This window comes from Mustela nivalis (assembly GCF_964662115.1).
Source record: "Mustela nivalis genome assembly, chromosome: X".
Lineage (NCBI taxonomy): Eukaryota > Metazoa > Chordata > Mammalia > Carnivora > Mustelidae > Mustela > Mustela nivalis.
The window spans coordinates 52,496,147-52,520,301 of record NC_139040.1 but is presented as its reverse complement, the minus strand read 5'-3'; the positions used below and the strand labels follow the sequence as shown (position 1 = coordinate 52,520,301).

General features: G+C 34.9%; 2 protein-coding genes across 3 annotated transcripts in view; one reads left to right on the top strand and one right to left on the bottom strand.

Annotated features, from left to right (window-relative positions):
• Positions 1–4,142: 4,142 nt before the first annotated feature.
• On the bottom strand, positions 4,143–6,797 carry NAP1L3 (nucleosome assembly protein 1 like 3). Its single transcript, XM_082715968.1, has one exon. It carries the CDS (start codon positions 6,387–6,389, stop codon positions 4,989–4,991), a length of 1,401 nt encoding a protein of 466 aa, XP_082572094.1. The 5' UTR covers positions 6,390–6,797; the 3' UTR covers positions 4,143–4,988.
• Positions 6,798–6,905: 108 nt separating this feature from the next.
• Positions 6,906–24,155, top strand: part of FAM133A (family with sequence similarity 133 member A) — a 49,262-nt gene continuing 32,012 nt past the window's right edge. The window contains exons 1-2 of one of the 2 annotated variants that reach the window (XM_082716498.1): positions 6,906–6,997; positions 7,801–7,869. The gene's annotated coding sequence lies outside the window, so the exon portion shown is untranslated. Of the gene's footprint in view, positions 6,998–7,732; positions 7,870–24,155 lie in introns of those variants that run through there. The other variant, XM_082716497.1, reaches the window with a different exon arrangement.

The window sequence follows — 24,155 nt, the reverse complement described above, 5'->3', positions numbered from 1 at the left end:
AATATCTAAAAAATAAACTTAAGAACAAGTTTTTTAAGAAACTTTTCTTACCAGATAATAAAATGTATATCAGAGATTTGTTTGAAAAGATTATACTGGCACAAGAATAACTATTTTAAACAGAACAGACCAGGAGTAGGCCCAAACACATGAAGTGATGGATTACATAATAAAGGTGGCAATTAATTACATTGGATATTTAATATTCATTAAATGGTATTGAAAAACTAGTGAGTTTTGTTGAGAGGGAAAAAAAGGTGGTACATCTACCTCTATCTTTACATCAAAATTATTCCAGAAGGATTAAGGCATTAAATGAAATTATAAGAGTACTGTAAGAAAACATGGGCAATTAAAGAAAAGATCTTGATGTGTAAAGTTCTTTCTAAGTCAAATACCCAAAATCTATTATAGGGGGAGAAAGGATCAGTGTGACTGTATTAACATTAAAACTCTTCTGCAGGGAAGAAAGGAATAAAATCAAAAGAGAAAATGTTTCAACATATGCAACATTTTTCCTTTGAACCAATTAGAAAAAGATGTTCCTAACCTAAATACCCATGATAAGAAGCTGATGCAATAAATTATGGCATATCCACTTTATATATGTTAAAACAAAATATGTTAAATGAAAAGTGATAGAGATAGTAGTTATAATAATAAAGCTATAGACATCTTTATGTAAAGTGTGGTTGTCTTTGAAGGCCGAATTGTTTAAAATAATTTTTATGCTTTTCAGTATAATTTCCAAACTTTTTGTAATGAACATATTTCATAATCAGAAGATGTAATACAACAGAGATCAAGTGACAACTTTCAATGAAGCGTTGTGGAAAGAAAATAAACTCCATTACCTTAACTTACATAACTCATGAATACAGGTGAATGAAACACTTACAAACTCTAGCTTTTATCAGCATTACAAAGGAAAAACAACTTCATTATGTTTATTTTTTCTTTATAAATCTATGTGTCACACAAAAATTAAAAATTCATCTAGGAGAATTGATATTAATGTGTTCTTGAAAGTTCTTAACTCTATGCTACTTTAATCAAGTGATAAAATTTTGTAAGGTACCATCTCACTACAAATCACATTTTTACAGCACAGTAATGAAGGCACACCTGGAGCAAGCTGACTTAAACTCTCCTACTTCTGAGCTGGAGGCAAAACACACTTGGATTGGCTCCCCAAGTACTTTTTTTTTTTTTTTTTTGCTGCAAGTAAATATTTGCTTCAGTGAAGAGTTCTAATAATTTTCCCACTCTCTAAAAGCTGTATCACACACACACACACACACAAATCTTAAGGACTAAACTACATAGAAATAAACAAAGATGCTCTAGAAAATTTATGTTCTGCATCTCTTGAAGAAAAGTATACTTCTAAATGCTATGTATTTAATAATTAAATATTTCACTTTAATAAAAAAAATGTACTCTACAAAAAGCACAAAACAACATCTGAAATAATCCATAAGCTTACTGAAATTATTACACGGCCCGTTGTCCTAATTAGTACGTGTGCTGGTGGGCACAAACGCCTACCTCATCAAGTGAGGATTTATACTTTTTTCCCAAGAGGCTGCAATTCCTTTTTTTTTTTTTTTTTAACATTTTTTAAATTCCTTTATAAACATATAATGTATTATTGGCCCCAGGGGTACAGGTCTGTGAATCGCCAGCTTTACACACTTCGCAGCACTCACCATAGCACATACCCTCCCCAATGTCTATAACCCCACCACCCTCTCCAGACCCCTCCCCCCCGCAACAACCCTCAGTTTGTTTTGTGAGATTAAGAATTTCTTAAGGTTTGTCTCCCTCCCGATCCCATCTTGTTTCATTTATTCTTTTTACAATTCCTTTTTAAATTTGGCTTCTAACTTATCGCATGGCCCCTTAAGGTTTTTTTAGCGGGGCGGACCAGTATTGCTAGACTCACACATATGGGGTAATTTGCACCATTTTGACTAACCGTACAGTCACTTTGTCCACTTAGATGGAGTTTCTTCCATTACCTCTTCAGCAGTCCTTACTTTTGCTTAGTCAGTCAGGAGGAGATGAAGGGCATGGGATAGGGGAGGAGGAGTCCTTCTTGGTCCGGTCGGGAGCAGGAAAGGAGGTCTCCTGTTTCCGCCTCGATTCACATATAAAGGAAAGCAGCGCGCCAGAAGGTAGTCGCAGAAGACTTGAGTAAAAGCTCTTCTGCCTCTGCACTCCGCTCCTGAGTTTCAAGCTCAGTCAGCTCCTCCTTCTGGCATTAGTCATTGGCTGGATAAGTATGATGGACAAAGCGGTAGCCCAGCGAATGTGCCAGCCCAAAGATTGCTCTGCTCTAGCCAGTTTCACTAGCCAAGGTGGTAGAAGCACCAACCGCAGACAGCTTGCATTTCCGGAATTCTAGCCTTACTGATGTAAACATCTTTGGCACCTACCCTGCCCCTCTCTTTTCCTTACCCTGCCACCTGTGTCTTAAACAGTAAAGGTAAAAAATAGCTGCCTTTTCACTTCACTTTACATCTGCCCAACTTGAATTAATCTTTAGATTTGAGCCAAGAAGTTGTGAGAAAATCTCATTAAGAGACAGACTGGGATGAAGTACACCAATCAACAAACAGGTTATCTTCCTGCAGCGTGTTTCTGAATGATTTTTATATTCTACATTTCCGCTGTAGAATATATATTCTACATATTCTGCAAATATTCTGAGATGTGTTCCTTTAATATTGGAAAATACAGAGTGGGTAGGGTCTAAACACTTCAGTAAGTGTTCTAAGATGCGATAAAGGTTTTACATTCCACGTAGAAGTTGTAAGGGCTCTGCTGTGTTGTCTGGCAAGCACAGTGTACCTCCAATTTGGGAAACTCTGCAGCAAAGATCCAGGTATACCATATTTATTATAGTCTTCACTTTGGCCCTGGTATATAAGTAAATCTGTTACCATACCCTTTCTTGATGGATACGGTATCTCAGAACTAAAAGAAAGACACTCTCAAAATTGCAGTGGTGTTGCTGAAAGTAATTCATTTGCTTCCTGATTTTGTATAAATCCTAACAACCTAAATATCTAAACATATATGATTGGTTAAATACAGTGTCATAGACTGTAATTTTTCTACATTTATAGGTATGAGGCTAGGCTAATGTTAAACAGGGATAAAACCAAGGTATTAAACTATATGATGGGATTTGGAAAGATTTTCAGGTAATTTTATACCTAGAGACCCAGAATTCCCCAAATCCTCCTGTCACAGCTCTTTCCTTCAGGTTTTGAAGGAAAATATACATGGACGGGGAAAACAGCAAATGTGAAATAAAATACTACTTTACTCCCACAAACAGTAAGAGACTGTGGACTCTGAGAAACAAACTGAGGGTTTTGGAGGGGAGAGGTGTGGGGGGTTGGGTGAGCCTGGAGGTGGGTATTAAGGAGGGCACATATTGCATGGAGCACTGGGTGTGGTGCATAAACAACAAATTTTGGAACACTGAAAAAAAATTATATTTAAAAAACCTATTTTACTATTTGTTGTGCTTTTGCCTTTCTGCCCTGTGCAAACCTCTCTGGTAAGCTGAGTTTTAAGGAGCCTCAACCCCAAAATCTCAGGATCTCATTACCCTGTAACCAGCTGCAAGGTCTGAAGAGGTGAAAGTCTGTTGCCATCTATTAAAAAAAAAAAAAAAGCCACATCTGGGGGTATATGTCATTTACCCATCCTACTCTTGGAAGTGAAAGCAACAGCTTATACAGATGTCCTTTCTGGGTGAGGTGCTACTTCCCTCTTCCCCCTTCTGCCTATCCCCACTCCCTCCTATCCCTTCCACTCCCCACCCTCCTTCCTTTCCCTTCCTCCCCTACTACTCTCTTTCCCTTCCCCCTCCCTTCCACCTCCTTCCACTCTCCTTCCATCCTCCTTTCCTTCCCCTCTCTCCCCCCTTCTCCTCTCCCTTAGCCTTCCTCCCCTGTTCTCTTTCTCTCCAATCACTCGAATGTATATTATGCAAAGAAGAGCAAAGATCTGGGAAACATATCAGAATGTTAATAATAGTTACATATTCTTTTTAAATTTCCTTTTCTTCAGTATTTTCTACTTTTTCTAGAAGACCCACATTTTTTATAGTTTGGAAAAATGTTAGATTTTTATAGCATGATATACTTTATTTGACATTTATTTTAGGATGCAATAGAACAACATGAAAAAAATATCAAATGATATAAAGTGATCATCCCAGTGAAAGACAAAATACAACATATTACAAAGAAAATGTGGTTAGTAACTTTAGTTTACAATTACACGGTATAAGATGAGGAAACTTTTAAAAACTACTGTCATATTAACCCTTCAGTGGTAAACAATAACTTTGTTATTATTAATTTATAGAACTCTATGTCACACAAATAAATGCCATAATATCATATATGGTCTTGATGGACATTTTTAAATTTATGCTAATCTTTTTTCAAGCAGCCAAATTTCATGGTTCAGCTGTTCTAGTTAATGTAAGTACTTTATATCTATAACAAAGTAATGAAGGCACAGCTAGTGCAAGCAGATTTAAACGTTTAGTTTTCTGGGCTGGGAAAAAAAAACACACTTGTACTGGTATTTCAGGAACTCTTTTTTTTCAAGCCAATATTTGTCTCAATTGACATGACAGTTTTCACAGCTACATTCTAATAGGAACATAACTAAAGGACTTTGCAAAAACAAAACTCTATAGCACCAAAGGAGCATGCTTTAGATAACTGACAGCATTTACGTATTTTGAAGAATATTACACTGCAACAGCCTAGAAACTGATACTTGGACACTGAAAGACAATTTTTTAGACTACCAAGAAAATATGAAAACACAGGACTGTAAGGAATGCTAGTGTTGAGGTTATACAGCAGTCCTCCCATCTTGCCTGAGGCTATATAAACCTGCTTCACTGCTACTTGATGTTTTGAGAGGCTTGAAAATTCTTTCAGGCAGCCTCTTTTTTATTTTCGATATTTTCTGTTTCCATAACCTTTACCATCATCATAGGTACCTTTGACTTCTCCTGTATAGTAATAGATTGATTTCAGAATGACGTTATCATGTAAAATTTGACCAATTTCAAAGTCCTCACCCAGGATAGCATCTTCTCGTGGTTCCAGCTTTCCAATCTTAGGAATCTCAGGAGGGCTAAAGAAATTGAAGAATGATGCATTAGGAACCACTCTTGGCTGAATTTCAATTTCTCCAGTTGCCGTTGTGCGACTCTGGGTGGTTGTCACGGTCACATCCTTTCCGCTTTTCCAATCTATCTTACAGCCTTTGCAATCTTGGATTTCCCATCCCCAAGAGAAGAAGGGATCATCGTGATCTGGTTTTGACTTTATTATATATGTCTTGGTCAGCATCTCATTTCTGAAGTATGGATTGGGTAGAAAATAAAATTCAAACGTGTAGCTTATAGGCTGGCCAGGTTTTGAGAACTTTAGGCTAATATCTGACAAGAATTTCAAAATAGGGGCATCATACTTCTGAATCATGGGCCCGAGCTTGTCAACATTCTTTAAAACAGTCAGCCAGTAGTCAGGAATGCCTTTAGGATCTTCTTTTTTAGGCTTTCCTTTCCGAGCTCTTTTAAGATTCGCTCTTTCTTTGGGCCTGACCTCAGGAATTCTTTTAGGAGCCTCTATTCCAGCAGTCTTTGCCTTAGCCTCGGCTTCTTTAGGCTGTTCTTTATCTTCTGCCTTAGGCTCTTCTTTCATTTCAGGCTTTACCCCCAGAAAATCTTTAGACTCTGCATTTTCTTCAGCCTTTGCCTCAGGAATTTCTTTTCGAACCTCTTTTTCTTCAGCGTTCACCTCAGGTTTTTCTTTAAGGTCATCATCTTCTCCGTCACCCTCTAAGGCAGGCATTTCACTAATGTCTTCCTGCACTTCCTCATCACTGCTGAACGCCTCATCCTCTGAATTCCATTCATATTCTTCTTCTGCAGGTTCATATTCTGCATTGATTATTTGAAATCGCCGATCGTACAGAGGCTTATTGAGTTCGGCATATTTTCTTTCGAGATCGTGAACTGCCTCTAAAAACAGGATGTCTACCTTGTCACATTCATCTTGAATATTTCTGAGCGCCTGCACACGATTTCTAACTGCCTGAGGCAGCCGATCTACGAAACTTTTACCCAACGGAGTCCGCCGTGCTCTTCTGGAAGGTTCAGATACCCTCTTCTTTCTATATAAGCGGCTGCGGCTACTGCTGCTGCTGCTGCTGCAACTAGTGCTGCTGCTAGAGCTACTGCTGTCAGATTCTTCCCCAGAATTACTAGCCGAGCTAGCCATCTTCTCTTCAGCAACCCCTTGGGCGGCTGGTTCTGAGACCATGTTAAGATCCGCTTCTGCCATTTTGCAACCCTGGAAACCTCTTAATGTGGTGACTACCACTGAGACCGCGCGCTTGGAGATGGACAGAAAATGACTCACGGACGCTTGGGTAGTGGCGGAGGCCGGGGCTGAGAAGGTTGCAGCCGCGAAGGTAGCAGTAGCGCAGGGCGGGGCTGGGTTAGGCTGGGCTGGGCTGGGCTGGGCTGGGTTGGGCTAGGCTGCCGCGATCGCGCAGAGGTGGAAGCGGCAATGGAGGCTTGGGCGAGAGCGGCGGCGGCAGGGCCTCTCACTGTACCTGCGGCCAACCAACGCGTGCCGCAGCCTAATGGCGAAGTGTAAGACCCCAAGATCTCTCCAGACTTTAGATCGCAAGCCCCCACCCCTTGCAGTCAGAACTGCCGTTAATTTAGTTCCCAGTGTGCCCTTAGCTCGCGCCTCATTTGCTGGGCAAGTTTTGATTGACAGTCTCTAAGCCTAATGAAAAACCAAAAGCACCCGTCGCCCTCCAGGCCCCTCCCACCTTCCCAGATGCTCCTTGGTAGCTGAGCACACACCCTTGTAAGACGTTTATTTCCCCTCAAAATTCTGTCTTTATAGTTATATAATTCAAAAACAAGCTTAGATATGAGGTAAAAATACTAGCCATCGTTCCTAACAAGGGAAGAGGGGTATCTTTCTCCCATCATCTCATCCTGAAATCCCGTTTGGTTTGTCAGAAGCCTTTTGACAAAAATCTGTTTTTAAAAAAATTGGATGAAAATACTCCAAATGGCATCATTGGGTAGTGTGACTATGATTTTTCCAAAAAATATCTTTTTATAAATACCCTTGGGCGTGTATTTTTATACTGGAGAAAAAAAAAGGGGAGTCATTTACTGGCAAAGGGGGAAGGGGCTAGAAAGCAGGCATAATGTGTCCACGTACCAGTTTTAATAAGTACTATCTGTGGTGTTTGGCAAGCCTGGTTTATATCCATCTATTGTAGATGGATATACATGTTGGATATAACCCATGTTGCCGTGAGTCAGTTACACCATTTTTGCTATATTTCTCTTTTTAAACTGGCATATAATATACCCCAACCTTGCTACTGACTTGCCACTAGCTGTTCTCCATGCTTGCAAGAACTTTGTAGATGAAATACAAGGGCATTCAAACGTTAGGCAATATTATTTAAAAGCAGACGGTTTGCTCTATATTTCTGAGCAGCGGTTTTCAATTCCATGAACAGCCAGATGGGAGGGGGAATTTGGGCTGACGAAAAGGTGCATCCTCTGTCAGGGTATACTTTACAACGTCATCTGCCACCAGTTTTCTTCTAACATTCTAATATTCCAGCCACACTAACGTATGATTTACAAATCCAGTGATATGTGAATAAACTTTTGTAAAATGAAGATTAAAAACAGGTATCTGTTATTTTTATTTACAGGATTCATTTCTGCTACAGAACACCTCCATTGGTACAATCCAAAAGACCAGTGTTTACTTTTCTTTAAAGGTAAGAAATATATTTAGCCCATTTTTATGAATGACAAGAATTACCTATCTGTATTTGGATAAAAATTCACAGGATATATTACAGTCTTTTAAAGACTTAGTTGGAAGATAGCCTGATATTTCTGTGGAAGAAAAAAAAACACATATTTGGGTGATTTGATATACTAATGTAGAAAATAACCTAATAAATCACATTCAGTGTCTAAATCTGTTCATAGAATACAAGTAGTAAATTAAAATATAAAACATGAATTATCACTTCAAATGAGTAAAAATATTAAAGTTTAGATTAATCTTTGTGTTACCTGTTTATTATAGAATTTATGCTTTGTCATTTAGTCATATATTTTTAAAAAGTTAAGGAACACTTTTCAATTTTGGAAATAAATTTACTTTTATTATTTCTGATTTTCAAGGTATATAAACATTGGAAAGAAAAAACATAGAAAATTCCAATGATGGTAAAAATACAGAATATTAACAATCAAATGATAACCATTGCTAGCATTTTGATGAATTTCCTTCTTTTCATATTTTTATTGTCCATTTGAGAATTACCTATTTATATCTTTTGCTTGCTTTTCCACTGAATTAAGAAATAAATTAATCAGTGGTGAAATCTTACAGAAAAATAATTTAAGTCAACTCCTTTAGAAAATACATCTTTCTGACTTATAACATTGGAAAATACATCTTAACTACAGCTTTCATTATAAATTACCTAATTTCAATTTAAATTGACATCTAAACAATACTTTTCAGGGATTAGTACTTAATCATAATGAAACAATGACGTTTGGCATGAAACAAGGAGAATAAAAACAGAAAAAAACTTGTAAAAAAACCTCAAATACAGATATTAATGAACTATTTTGATTTTTTGGGTGTCCTTTTTCCCAAGCCAAAGACTATAGGTGGCTTCTAACCATAGTGGTCTACTTTTGATGTGTCTGTGCTACCTTAGGTTCTTGTAATGTACTTTCATTTTTGAGGCTTTTCTTGGTCTATTAGTTAACTTAATTTTATTATGGCAATTTCCTAAAAGAACATAAGTGTTTTCTTTATATAACACATTTAATTAATGCATTATATTATATATTCTCTATTGTGAATACTTTTGTAAGCATTCTAGCATATAACATGCTTATTATTCTTCATAAGGCTATCTTTAATTTATTTGCATAATGATATGTTCTCTGTTTCATTATTTTATGATATTCTTTTTGGGGGTCAAATGTTCATACTTGTACATGAGATGATGCTTAACACAGAATCTATTGGTATATTCAGGCTGACCATGACTCTTAGATATCTGTTTATACCTTCCCTGTTATGAACATATACACAATCCCAACTACTACCAACCCTGTCACACAAACACATATACATAATATGCAATAAGTGCTATAGCATTATCTCTGTTATAGATATTTAAGACGCCAAGCATTGCAATTTCACTTATTTGTGGAGTTACTTTTTTTTTTGTTTTAATTATTCATCTAGACAGCTTTTATTGAAAACACAAGTTAATTCTTTTTAAAAAATAATTTTATTTAAGTACAATAGATACAACTGTACATAAAGTACACAATGTGATGTTTTAATAAATCTTTATATTGTGAACTCATCACCCACAGTCAAGATAATGAAAATTTTTGTCACCCCCAAAAGTTTCATTATGCCTGCCCTTGTTCCTACCTAGGCAAGTACTGATCTGTTCTCTGTTTCTATAGACTAGTTTGCATTTTCTGGGATGTTATATAAATAAATTGATGACTCACATGCTATGTGTATATTTAACGTTTTAAGAATTAACTGTTTTCCAAAGTGGTTGTACAATTTTGCATTCCTACTAGGAACACCAACACTTGGTATGGTCATTCTTTTTAAATTTAGCCATTTTGATAGGTATGAAGTAGTATCTCATTTTGGTTTTACTTTGCATTTCCCTAATGACTGAGGGTGCATTTAATTATATAATTATATGATTTTTTTGTAGTGACTTACCATCCACATATCTTCTTTGGTGAACTATCTATTCATATTTTGCCCATTTTCCTATAGGGTTCTGGTCTTACTATTGAGTCTTGAGAATTTGTTATATAATGTGGATACATGTCCTTAGCAAATGTAAATTCTGCAAGTATTTTCTCCTAATCTGTGTATTTTCTTTTTATCCTCTTAATAGTGTCTTTCATAGATTTATTTTTCAGAAAAAAGAAGTCTGTAATTTTGATGCATTCCAATTTATCATCTTTGTTTTATGAACCATGTTTTTGGTGTCATCTCTAAGAAATCTTTGCCTAGCCCAAGATCAAAAACCCAAATCAGGAAGATATTCTTCTATGCTTTTTTGGAAGTTTTATACTTTGAGATTTCACATTTAGATCTGACCTATTTTTGTACCTGGTATAAAATATAGATTGAAATTAGGTATCGAATTGTCCCAGCATTGGGGACCTTTCTTTACTGAATTATCTTTGTACCTTCATCAAAAATTAGTTGTCCATATATGTGTTGGCCTTTCTATTCTCTTCTATTGTGTATCTATTTTAATTGCCTAAATTGTAAACATTTCTTAGATATTTTTGGGAGGGAATGAGAAACAAATTGTGAGATAACAGAATTTAATTATAGTGGAGACAGTTAAATAGCTGGATCTTCATACTTGGCCTTTCATTTTTGCTCTCAGATATCTTAGGAAAAAGGAAAATAATAGCACTGGTAACCTAGAAGACAAATCAAAACAAGAAACACAAATGCTTTTCTGTTTTTGTGGAATCGTCAGTGTGTGGCTATCTATAGCCCAGCCACAGGAGTGGTAGCTAGCATTATTCAGGAGCATAAATAATTCCTTTGTTTTCTCACCTGTGATAAGAGAGACCAGTTTACTAAAATGTACAGAAAGCATTTTCAATATGTTAGTAAATTATGATTAAAAGACAGAATTGTCATAAATAACTGGTTATTATTTCATATTGTGAGTTTCAAATTTCATATATTGGTTATTATTTCATCCTGCAAGTTTCAAAACAACATTGTCTCATTCAATACTCATTCCTAAAATAAAGATACACACAAATGAATAGAATATGGTATATAGCTATAGCATTTGAGTTTTAAAGAAAATATTTGTGATTTACATTTCTGGCATGATAGCCTTACTTCATGGTGTTGAAAAGGGCAATTACAGGGCACCTGGTTGGCTCAATCATTAAGCATCTGCCTTCAGCTCAGGTGATGATGCTGGGGTACTGCGATGAGACCTGTATCAGGCTCCCTGCTCAGCAGAAAACCTGCTTCTCCCTCTCTCACTCCCTCTGCTTGTGTTCCATCTTTAGCTGTTCTCTGTCAAATAATAAATAAAGTCTTTTTTTTTTTAATTTTGAAAAGGCAGTTACAATTAATGCAATGACAGAAAAGGAAAATCAGTTACTAATTTGGGTATTTATTCTAATGCTAGTTTTAAACTTAAAAATAGCATACATGTTCAAAAATGTAAATCCACATTGCAGAGGAACACTTTTACGAGGGTGTTCAAAAATCTTTTGCCAATGGTACTTATTTGAAGAATTCTTACATTAAAATTCAAATAAACCAAACATTTTTTTTATTACAGGTGTGGGGGCATTTTATTTAACTCTTCTAAAAAGGAGTGAAAATTTTAAAGAACTTAAATGGTGACCAGTGTCCATGCATGTGTATATGATTACAGTAACTATTTCTAAATTTTGCATTACATATGGACAATATAGAAAAAGCCCAAATGGATGTTCTCTGCCAAATTTTTTCAGAATACCAATATATATTTGATTTAGTGCAACAAATACATATCCCACAGCTCTTGAGAGTTGATGGCCATTTTTATATCAAACAACATACACACAATTCACAAAACCCTTTCTTAGAGTATAAAAGAGGAGAATCCCAATAATTAACAAGTCTTAGCATTTGATTTCCTTACTAAGACATTATGACCTGATTTTTAGTGTAGGTTCTAGAGTCAGAATTGCTGGGCTTGAATTCTGTTCTTTTCTCTTTGCTAGTTGCATTAGATAGTGGGCAAGCTACCTAACTTTTTTTTTCTTTTTTTTTTAAAGCATTTATTTATTTGACAGAGTGAGAGAAGGAGAGAGAGCACAAGCAGGGGGTGCTCCAAAGGGAGAAGGGGAAGCAGGCTCCCCGCTCAGCAGGGAATCTGATGCGGGACTGGATCCCAAGACCCTGAGATCATGACCTGAGCCTTAGGCAGAGGCTTAACCCACTGAGCCACCCAGGTGCCCCTACCTCACTTTTCTTACCTCTGTTCTCCCTCTCTAAAATGGGGCTAAGAATGGCACATAGAACTAAAATTCAATATTGTTTGCTACTTTTCATATTACTAATAGTACTAGATCTTGATAGTTCTGAGGTCAAATAGCCACTTATCCTGGTTGGCATTATGTGCCTACAGAATATCTTCTGTTATTTCAAAGGTAAAAAAATAAAAAATCAGCACAACACAAAATTCCAAACCAAGTATTGTTTTAATTTTTATACCATACACAGCCTCCTTTCTTTCTTGAGAACTTTTAAACTTCCTGACAGTCCTAAATTATATAATCTTCTTTATCTCAACCTCAAACATATCTCATGTTTATTTTTATGCCATTTATTTTTTATTCTATTATAAAGGTTAAGAGTATAAAATTTTTATATAATTAACTACATATATCTAAAAATATAATAAAATAATTCCCAATGTGTTAGTGACTTCTGTTCTTGGTATTAATAACATTTTTTTTACTTTTAATGTGTTCTTTAGACATAAAGTGCTATGCATAGTGACTTAATTTTAAATACCCATCAAATGCCTTAGATTTTTCTTTTTTTCCCTTTTGCTTAGAGTAGTGGTCTCAAGCCTACCTAATAGCTGTGTCAAAGTATTGTCCTTGTTGGAGGTGGAAGGAATTTTAGAGATCCTTTAGTCCAATATCCTTATATAGACTGTGAAACTGAGGCCTTCCCTATTGGATGGATATTCTCTGTGTTTTTAAGTGTTTGTCACTACAAGCAACACATTTACAAACATTATTATGTATTCAAAGTCGTTCTTACCAATGTTAATGATTTTGGCTTAGGGGCAGATTAAAGAGTAAAGAAAGGTCCTCTAATAATGGATAATTATTCTTAAGAATTATGTAGTAAGTGCTCATAGTTGTCACTGAATAATAGCTAACTTCATAATTTTCAATGTATCAGACACTGAATCAAGTACTTTACTTTTACTCTTTCATTCTAATGAACACATTGAGGGGTTCATTATTATCCTCATACTATCCTCATATAATATTATCTTCATATCATCCTTAATGTTCTTAATGAGAAAACTAAGATTTTAAGTGAATAACTTGCCCAAGGTCACATGGTTTATAATCAGAAGAGCCCAGACGTAAAACCAGATGGTTTGATTCCAGGTGTTAAATTCTTACTCTGCCATCTTTAGTGAACAAAAATGAATGAACTCTTCATCAGAGACGCTTAATCTGGATTTATTTAAGTGATAACTGCGGCTACTTTTCTGTTCCTCTGCTAGTAGTTGTTTTTATGATGTGAGTACCTTTAGGGGCACTAGTCCTCAAGGTCCTCTGATTTATACATGAGTGTTGTCTTGAACTGACAAAGTATACTACAACAAGCTAATTTAACAAACAAGACGGTTTTCATTGGTTCTAGCATGCCTAACAGCTTTGTTTAATAAGCAAACACTGGGAGGTGCCAATGTATCCAGTCCATAATTAAATGAAAAACATCCTAGGGAGTTTACCATTTAAGTACCCCTTATGGCAGAGGAACCTGTATTTTGACGAGCCTGAAGGTATGAACTGAAGCTACCCTTCGAAAGCAGGAAACTCTCTTGAAATCTATACATTTTAACTATAAACTTATTTTCAATATTTGATGTATATTCTATAATTGATTGACATTAGTTTTTATGTAAAACAAAATTTCCTGCCCTTTAGTAAAACTGACACCCAGGAAGATGTGTTATGATGATCCAATCCATTTTCATATTTCAGGCAACACCACAGGCTCTGGGGCTGTACTTGCCTGGATTTAAATTCTTTCACTTACTGACCATGTGGCTCTGGAGAAGAAGTCACACATCTCTAATTCTCAGTTTCTTTATCTATAAAAAGAGGGTAATGATAGGAACTGCCCTTTTGGTTGTTATATAAAAATTAAGGGGATTATATAAATTGTTTAGTAGATGCATAAAGGCTCAGTAAGTGTTATTATTATACACTTCACAGAGCCACATAGGGATTCCTATCTCAGTTCAATAAGTATGATCCACAGGCAAAGCTAATGACTTTAATCAGCTTAAATTGTGTTCTATATGTACACCATTCCCTTCAACTTAGAAAATAAGTTGAATTTGCCATGTGACCCAAAGTTACATTTTATTGTTTTTTTTGTTTTTGTTTTTGTTTTTTTTTTAGCTTTTAGTACTCATTATTTAATTCAACAGGTATGTATTAAGTGCCTACTACATGCAATATGGCTATCTTCAAGGAGCTTACATTCTTTTTTTTTTAATTTTTTATTTTTTATAAACATATTTTTATCCCCAGGGGTACAGGTCTGTGAATCACCAGGTTTACACATTTCACAGCACTCACCAAAGCACATACCCTCCCCAATGTCCATAATCCCACCCCCTTCTCCCAAACCCCCTGCCCCCAGCAACCCTCAGTTTGTTTTGTGAGATTAAGAGTCACTTATGGTTTATCTGCCTCCCATTCCCATCTTGTTTCATTTATTCTTCTCCTACCCACTTAAGACCCCATGTTGCATCACCACTTCCTCATATCAGGGAGATCATATGATAGTTGTCTTTCTCTGCTTGACTTATTTCGCTAAGCATGATACGCTCTAGTTCCATCCATGTTGTCGCAAATGGCAAGATTTCATTTCTTTTGATGGCTGCATAATATTCCATTGTGTATATATACCACATCTTCTTGATCCATTCATCTGTTGATGGACATCTAGGTTCTTTCCATAGTTTGGCTATTGTGGACATTGCTGCTATAAACATTCGGGTGCACGTGCCCCTTTGGATCACTACGTTTGTATCTTTAGGGTAAATACCCAATAGTGCAATTGCTCGGTCATAGGGCAGTTCTATTTTCAACATTTTGAGGAACCTCCATGCTGTTTTCCAGAGTGGCTGCACCAGCTTGCATTCCCACTAACAGTGTAGGAGGGTTCCCCTTTCTCCGCATCCTCGCCAGCATCTGTCATTTCCTGACTTGTTGATTTTAGCCATTCCGACTGGTGTGAGGTGATATCTCATTGTGGTTTTGATTTGTATTTCCCTGATGCCGAGTGATATGGAGCACTTTTTCATGTGTCTGTTGGCCATCTGGATGTCTTCTTTGCAGAAATGTCTGTTCATGTCCTCTGCCCATTTCTTGATTGGATTATTTGTTCTTTGGGTGTTGAGTTTGCTAAGTTCTTTATAGATTCTGGACACTAGTCCTTTATCTGATATGTCGTTTGCAAATATCTTCTCCCATTCTGTCAGTTGTCTTTTGATTTTGTTAACTGTTTCCCTTGCTGTGCAAAAGCTTTTGATCTTGATGAAATCCCAATAGTTCATTTTTGCCCTTGCTTCCCTTGCCTTTGGCGTTGTTCCTAGGAAGATGTTGCTGTGGCTGAGGTCGAAGAGGTTGCTGCCTGTGTTCTCCTCAAGGATTTTGATGGATTCCTTTCACACATTGAGGTCCTTCATCCATTTTGAGTCTATTTTTGTGTGTGGTGTAAGGAAATGGTCCAATTTCATTTTTCTGCATGTGGCTGTCCAATTTTCCCAGCACCATTTATTGAAGAGGCTGTCTTTTGTCCATTGGACATTCTTTCCTGCTTTGTCGAAGATGAGTTGACCATAGAGTTGAGGGTCTATTTCTGGGCTCTCTATTCTGTTCCATTGATCTATGTGTCTGTTTTTGTGCCAGTACCATGCTGTCTTGATGATGACAGCTTTGTAATAGAGCTTGAAGTCCAGAATTGTGATGCCACCAACGTTGGCTTTCTTTTTCAATATCCCTTTGGCTATTCGAGGTCTTTTCTGGTTCCATATAAATTTTAGAATTATTTGTTCCATTTCTTTGAAAAAGATGGATGGTACTTTGATAGGAATTGCATTAAATGTGTAGATTGCTTTAGGTAGCATAGACATTTTCACAATATACATTTTATTGTTAAAGTGAGAACTGATATCCTTGGTTTAGTTATTTTCCACTGTAGCAGGATTTTCAATTTAATTGTATAAGCATGTAATAAAGCCTAATGTTTCACTTTCAAGGCAATGATAAGTAACACTTCATTGTTCTTTGAAAAATCTTCCTGAAAACACTTATCGTATGCCTTCTATAATCCAAATTTTAGTAATACTCCAGTATTTGGAATCAGACCTGTGTTTATATTATAAGCTGTATTTTTTAATTGTATTATGTTAGTCACCATACAATAAATCATTAGTTTTTGATGTATAAGCTCTATCTTTTACCTTCTGGTGACCTTGCGCAAATTTCTCAACCCCCTTTGCCTGAAGTTCCTCATCTGTAAAATAAAGATAATAGTACCTACCTCCTAGAGTCACGATGAGTTTTGAATAATGTAATACAGCTTAGACCATGGTGAGTCTCAGCAAATTCTAAATTTCTTTCTAAACTTATCCAAGAACACTTACACAATGGAATATAGTTCTTTAACTCTTCATTTCCTTTAGGGCTATTTACTCAGCCTACCTTACATTTTGTATGTTTTCTGAATTAATGACCTGACTTCCTGATAGTAGAGCTGTTCCCACGTGCTGCTGAAGTAGAAATAATTTTTAACCTTTAATTACACCCTCTTTTATATAACAATTGTCTCCTAAATGTGTCTAATATACTGGTATAACTGCTATGTAGCAAATAATATCAGTTTGATTCAATTTTCAGGATTTAAAGAGTTCATGTTTTTGCAGTCAATTTTTAAATAGAAGTATGTCACATATTTTATTAATAGCTAGAGACCATGCAGAGTCTTCTGAAGAAAAATTCTAGAAGATAATGAAGATCTATATTTAATATTAAATTGTTTAACCCCTTCGTTAATTAGCTATTACTCCATAAGACAAGATTTCTAGAAAATAATTATCTGAAACTTGCTTTACAAATAATAGGCATTTAAAGGTAAATATATATCAAACTATCAGGACATCGCCTTTCAATAAATTGCATAGTAAATATCATAAAAATTGCTACTCAAAAATTTCAGTTAAGTAAAATGAATAAGTCCTAAGGATCTATTGTACATTGTACCTGTAGTCAACAATATTTATTAATAGTACACTTAAAGTTTAAGAGGCTAGATATCATGTTGAGTTTTTACCATAGTAAAGTAGGGTGTTATATGCAACTGATGAATTATCAAACACTACATCTGAAACTAATGATGTGTTGGCTAATTGAATTTAAATTAAAAAAGTAAATGATAAGAAGGCTACTCAGAGAACCAGATTAATTTTTGTTTTTGTTATCAGAGCTTTGTTATCTGAATTGAGCTTTGTTATCTGAATTATCAACATGTCACACTGAATTTTCCTTTCTTTTAGTATATTTAAAAAAACAAATTCCTTAATTTCTTAATTATTTGAAACACACTTTTCCTTGGGAAATAATTTTTTTTTAATTTTGGGTTTCTTTTTGTTTTGTTTTGTTTTTCTTGTTTTATTTTTATTTTTAATGTTTTTTTACACAAAAGGCAGTTATTAAGACATTTAAGTGATTGGGAAAATGCCAGAAACCAGAGCTTGAGAACACATCTGCCAAAAGGGCTGGTTCTAAATATGTACAAATGATGTCCATAGTAGAGTGACAGATAAAGAAGGCAGACTGCAAAACAATATCTTCAGTATGATCTCATCCATATAAAAAAGTACATATGAAAAGATTATATATATATGTGTGTATATATATATATATATATATATATATATATATATGGAGTGTGCATGTGTCTATAATTTCATGTTCATTGATATATGTAACAAATTAATGCAATCAGGTGAAAAGGAAACTTAACTTTTTATTTTCTATTCTTAGGCACAGTTTGAAATTTTAAACAATGAGAATATATTATTTTTTAAATAAAAATTGTAAAGAAAAATTTAAGGCAACAAGGCTTAACATATTTTTTAAAGATTTTATTTGTTTATTTGACAGAGAGAGGAAACATAAGCAGGGGGAGTGGGAGAGGGACAAGCAGATTTCCCACGGAGCAGGGAACCCAATGCAGGGCTTGATCCCAGGATCTCAAGATCATAACCTAAGCTGAAGGCAGACATTAACCGACTGAGCCACCAAGGTACCCCTATGCAAAAGCTTTTTGATTTTGATGTAGTCCTAATAGTTTATTTTTGATTTTGTTTCCCTTACCTGAGGAGAACATATCCATAAATATGTTGCTAAAGCTGACATCCAAGAAATTACTGTCAATATTTTATCTTCAGAGTTCTATGGTTTCATATCTCACATTTAGGTCTTTAATCCCTTTTGAGTTTATTTTTGCGTATGGTGTAAGAAAGTGATCCAGTTTTATTCTTTTGCGTGTAACTGGCCAGTTTTCCCAATACAATTTATTGAAGAGACTGTCTTTTCCTCATTATATATTCTTGAATTTTTGTCATACATTAATTGGCCATATAAGTGTGAGTTTATTTATGGGCTCTCCATCCTGTTCCATTGATCTATGTGTCTAGTTTTATACTGTTGCCATATTATTTTGATTATTACACCTTTGTGGTTTATCTTGAAGTCTGAAATTGTGATGCCTCCAACTTTGTTTTTCTTTCTCAAGATTGCTTTGCCTGGGACGCCTGGGTGGCTCAGTGGGTTAAGCCGCTGCCTTCGGCTCAGGTCATGATCTCAGGGTCCTGGGATCGAGTCCCGCATCAGGCTCTCTGCTTAGCAGGGAGCCTGCTTCCCTCTCTCTCTCTCTGCCTGCCTCTCCATCTACTTGTGATTTATCCCCGTCAAATAAATAAATAAAATCTTAAAAAAAAAAAAAAGAAAAAGAAACTGTTTAAAAAAAAAAAGATTGCTTTGCCAACTTAGGCTCTTTTGTGGTTTCATACAAATTTTAGTATTATTTGTTCTGGTTTTGTGAAAGATGTCGTTGGTATTTCAATACAGATTGCATTGAGACTGTAGATTTCTTTTGGTAGTAGGGATATTTTAAAAATATTAATGCTCCAAACTATGAGCATGGAGTATCTTTTCATTTGTTTGTATTGTCCTTAATTTCCTTCATTGTTACTTTATATTTTTCAAAGTACAGCTCTTTTACCTCCATGATTAAGTTTATTCCTAGGGATTTTATTTTTGGTGCAATTGAAAACGGAGTTGTTTCCTTAATTTCTCTTTCTGCTACTTCATTATTAGGGTATAAAACTCTACTGATTTCTGGATATTAACTTTGTATCCTCCAATTTTACTGAATTCATTTATTACTTCTAGTCTTTTTTTAAGATTTTTTTTTTTTTTTTGACAGTCAGAGATCACAATTAGTCAGAGAGGCAGGCGGGGTGGGGAGCGGGAAAGCAGGCTTCCTGCTGACCAGAGAGCCCAATGATTCCAGGACCCTGAGATCATGACCTGAGCAGAAGGCAGAGGCTTAACACACTGAGCCACCCAGGCGCCCCATGTCTAGTCATTTTTTGATTGAGTCTGTCATCCACAAATAGTGACACTTTAACTTCTTTCCCATTATGAATCCTCTTATTTCTTTTTCTTATATGATTGCTGTGACTAAGATTTCCAGTACTAGGTTGAATAAAAGTGGTTAAAGTGGACATTCTTATCTAGTTCCTGATCTTTAAAGAGAAGCTCTCAGTTTCACCATTGATATTAGCTGTGAGTTTTTATATAAAGCTTTATTATTGCAGTATTTTCCTTCTGAACACACTTTAATAAGAGTTTTTTATCGTTATGGGTGTGGTGTTTTGTCAGATGCTTTTTCTGTATCTATTTAGCTGACCATATGATTTTATCCTTTGTTTTGTTGATGTGGTATGTCATGTTGATTGATTTGTGAATATTAAACCATCCTTGCACACCCAGAATAAATCTCACTTGATCATGGTGAATAATGTTTTTAATGTATTGTTGGATTTGATTTGCCAATTTTTTAAGTATTTTTGCATATATGTTTATCCAGCATATTGACCATAATTTTCTTTTTTAAAATTGTGCATTTGTTTATTATTAATTAATTAATATTATGATAGTCACCATAAAATACAACTGTGGTATATGCATGGTTTCGATATAGTGCTGGCCTCATAGAATGTATTTGGAAGGTTTCCTTTCTTTCCATTTTTTGGAATAGTTTAAAGAGGATAGGTATTCACTCTTCTTTATGTGTTAGGTAGAATTTTCCTGTGAAGCCATCTGGCCCTGAACTTTTGTTTGTTGGGAGATTTTTGATTACTGATTAAATTTTTTTTGCTGTTTATCAGTCTTTTAAAGTTTTCTATTTCTATTTCACTTTGGTAATTTATATGTTACAAGGAATTTATCCATTTCTTCCAGGTTGTCCAATTTATTGGCATAAAATATTTTGTAGTATTCTCTTGTAATCCTTTTATTTATGTGATGTCAGTTGTTACGTCTTTCCTCTCATTTCTGATTTTATTTATTTAGACCCTTTCTATTTTTTGTGGCTGAGTCTGGCTAAAGGTTTATTGATTTTTCAATTTTGTTTATTTTTTTCAAAGAACCAGCTCTTGGGTTCATTGTTTTGTTTTGTTTTGTTTTCTGTTTTGTTTTTTTCTTTTTTCCTTCCTTGTGTTCACCTTGGACTTTGATTGTTCTTCTTCTTTAGGTATAAATTTAGATTATTTATTTGAGCTTTATCTTTTTTTTTGAGATTTTTTTTTATCTTTTTTTTTTTTTTTTTTTTTTTGCATATTTATTTCCTTAGAACTGCTTTTGCTGTGTCCCAGAGTTTTTGGAGCACTGTGTTTTCATTTGCCTCCATGTTTTTTTTTTTATTATTATTTCTTCTTTGATTGTTTATTGGTCCATTGATTGTTTAGTGTCATTTTTTTTCCATTTTTTTCTTGTGATTTATATTTAGCTTAATACCATTATGGTTAGAAAAGATTCATGGTATGATATCAATAGTCCTATTTTTATTGAGGTTTGTCTTGTGACTAACATGTTATCTATTCTGGAAAATGATCCCTGTACATTTAAAAAGAATGTGTAGTTTGTTGTATTGGGATGGAATGTTCTGTATATATCTGTTATGTACATCTTTTCTAATGTTTCATTCAAAGCCACTGCCTACTTTTTGAGTTTCTGCTTGGGTGATTTATCCATTGATGTAGAGTGTTAAAATCCCCTACTATTATTGTATTACCATCGGATTCTCTCTGTTTGTTAATATTTGTTTTATGTCTGTAGGTGCTCCAATGTTGGGTTCATAGATATTTACAATTTTTCTATCCTCTATTTGGATTGATCCTTTCATTTATATATTGTTCTTCTTTCTCTCTTAGTGTTATTTTAAGTCGGTTTTGTCTGATCTAAATATTGCTACTCCAGCTTTATTTTTATCTTTGGCTTCCATTAGCATGGTAAATATCTTTCCATCCTTTCATTTTTAGTCTGTCTGTGTCTTTAGGTCTGAGGTGAGTCTGTTGTAGGCAGCACACAGATGGGTCTTGCTTTTTTATTCACTTTGTCATCCTATGTCTTTTGATTGGAGCATTTGGGGTATTTACTTTTAAAATAATTATTAATTTGTTATTTGTGTTCTGGTTGTTTCATAGTTCTACTGTATTCATTTTCTTCTCTTACTCTCTTTGTGATTAATGAGTTTCTGTAGTGTTATGTTTGACTTTTTTCTCATTTTTTTGTGCATGTACTATAGGTTTTGGGTTTGTTGCTTGCATGAGATTCATAACAACTTCCTAAGTATATAACTGTGTATATTAATTTAATGGTCATGTAACTTCAAACACATTTTTTTAAAAAGTCCCTTTCTTGCTCCCTCCTCCAATTTTATGTATAGGCTATATTTTTTATTATTTACATACAATTAATTAACATATAGTGTATTTTTAGTTTCAGAAGTAGAATTCGGTGATTGATCAGTTGTATATAACACCCAGCGCTCATTCATCACATGCCCTCCTTAATGCCTAGTACCTTTTTATCCCATCCCCCACCTCCTTCCCTTCCAGCAATCCTCAGTTTCTTTCCTATGGTTAAGAGCCTCTTTGGATTGTCTCCCTCTCTGATTTTGTCTTGTTTTATTTTTTTCCTCCTTTCCTCTATGCTCCTCTGTGTTATTTCTTAAATTCCACATATGAGTGAAATCATATGATAATTGTCTTTCTCTGATTGACTTATTTCACTTAGCATAATACACTCTAGTTCTATCTACATTGTTAGAAATGGCAAGATTTCATTTTTTATGGTTGACTAATATTCCTATGTGCAAGTGTGTGTGTGTGTGTGTGTGTGTGTGTGTGTGTGTGTACCAACTCTTCTTTATCCATCTATCAGTAGACATCTGGGCTCTTTCCATAGTTTGGCTATTATAGACATTGTTGCTATAAACATTGGGATATAGGATACAGGTACAGATCACTACATTTGGATCTTTGGGGTAAATACATAGTAGGGCAGGATAGCTCTACTTTTAACTTTTTGAAGAGCCTCCATATTGTTTTCCAGAGTAGCTCTACCAGCTTGCATTCCCACCTGCAGTGTATGAGGGCTCCTCTTTCTCTACATCCTCCCCAACATGTTGTTTCCTGACTTGTTAATTTTAGTCATTCTGACTGGTATGAGGTGCTACCTCATTGTGATTTTGATTTGTGTTTTTCTGATGCTGAGTGATGTTGAGAATTTTTGCATGTGTCTGTTGGTCATTTGTGTCTTTTTTTGGAGAAATGTCTGTTCATGTCTTTTGCCCATTTCTTGACTGGATTATTTGTTCTTTGGGTGTTGAGTTTGGTAATTTCTTTATAAATTTTGGATACTAGCCCTTTATTTGATAAGACATTTGCAAATACCTTCTCCCATTCTGTCCGTTGTCTTTTGATTTTGTCAACTCTTTCTTTTGTCTACAAAAACTTTTCATCTTGATGAAATCCCAATGGTTCATTTTTGCCTTTGTTTCCCATCCTTTTGGAGATATGTCTAGCCAGAAGTTGCTGTGGTTGAGGTCAAAGAGATTGCTGCCTGTTTCTCTTCAAGGATTTTGATGGATGTCTTCCTCACATTTAAGTCTTTCATCAATTTTGAGTTTATTCTTGTGTATTGTGTAAGAAAGTGATCCAGTCCCATTCTTCTGCATGTGGCTGTCACATGCACCAATTTTCCCAGCACCATTTATTAAAGAGACTGTCTTTTTTCCATTGGATATTCTTTCTATATTTGTTGAAGATTAGTTGAGCATAGAGTTGAGAGTCCATTTCTGGGGTCTCTACTCTGTTACATTGATCTATGTGTCTGTTTTTTTTTTGTGCCAGGACCATACCATCTCAATGATTACAACGTTGTACTATAGCTTCAAGTCTAGAATTCTGATACCACCAACTTTAATTTTCTTTTTCAACATTCCTTTGGCTATTTAGGCTTTTTATTTTATTCCATACAAATTTTAGGATTATTTCTTCTAACTCCATAAAAATGTTGACTTATTTTGATAGAGATTGCTTTGAATGTGTAGATTGCTTTGGGTAATATAGACATTTTAACAATATTTGTTCTTCCAATCCAATGAGCATGGAACATTTTTCCATTTCTTTGTGTCTTTCTCAATTTCTTTCTTGAGTGTTCTATAGTTTTCAGAGTACAGATGTTTTACCTCTTTGGTTAGGTTTATTCTTAGGTATTTTGTGGCTTTCAATTTAATTATAAATGGTATTGATTCCTTGATTTTTCTTTCTACTGCTTCACTATTGGTGTATATAAATGTAATAGATTTCTGTAAATTGATGTTATATCTTGCACTTCTTTAGTCCTGCTGCTTTTAGAATTTTTTCTTTATCATTGTATTTTGCCAATTTAACTATGATATGTCTTGGCATTGGCCTCTTTTTGTTGATTTCAATGGGAGTTCTTTGTGCCTCCTGGATTTGCATATCTCTTTCCTTCCATAGATTAGGCAAGTTTTTGGCTATTATATCCTCAAATAAACTTCTGCCTCTTTTTTCTCTCTTCTTCTGGAACTCCTATG

What these genes read in the sequence shown, in the direction of transcription:
- NAP1L3 (XM_082715968.1), bottom strand. Translation starts at nt 6,389, where the DNA reads ATGGCAGAAGCGGATCTTAACATGGTCTCAGAACCAGCCGCCCAAGGG.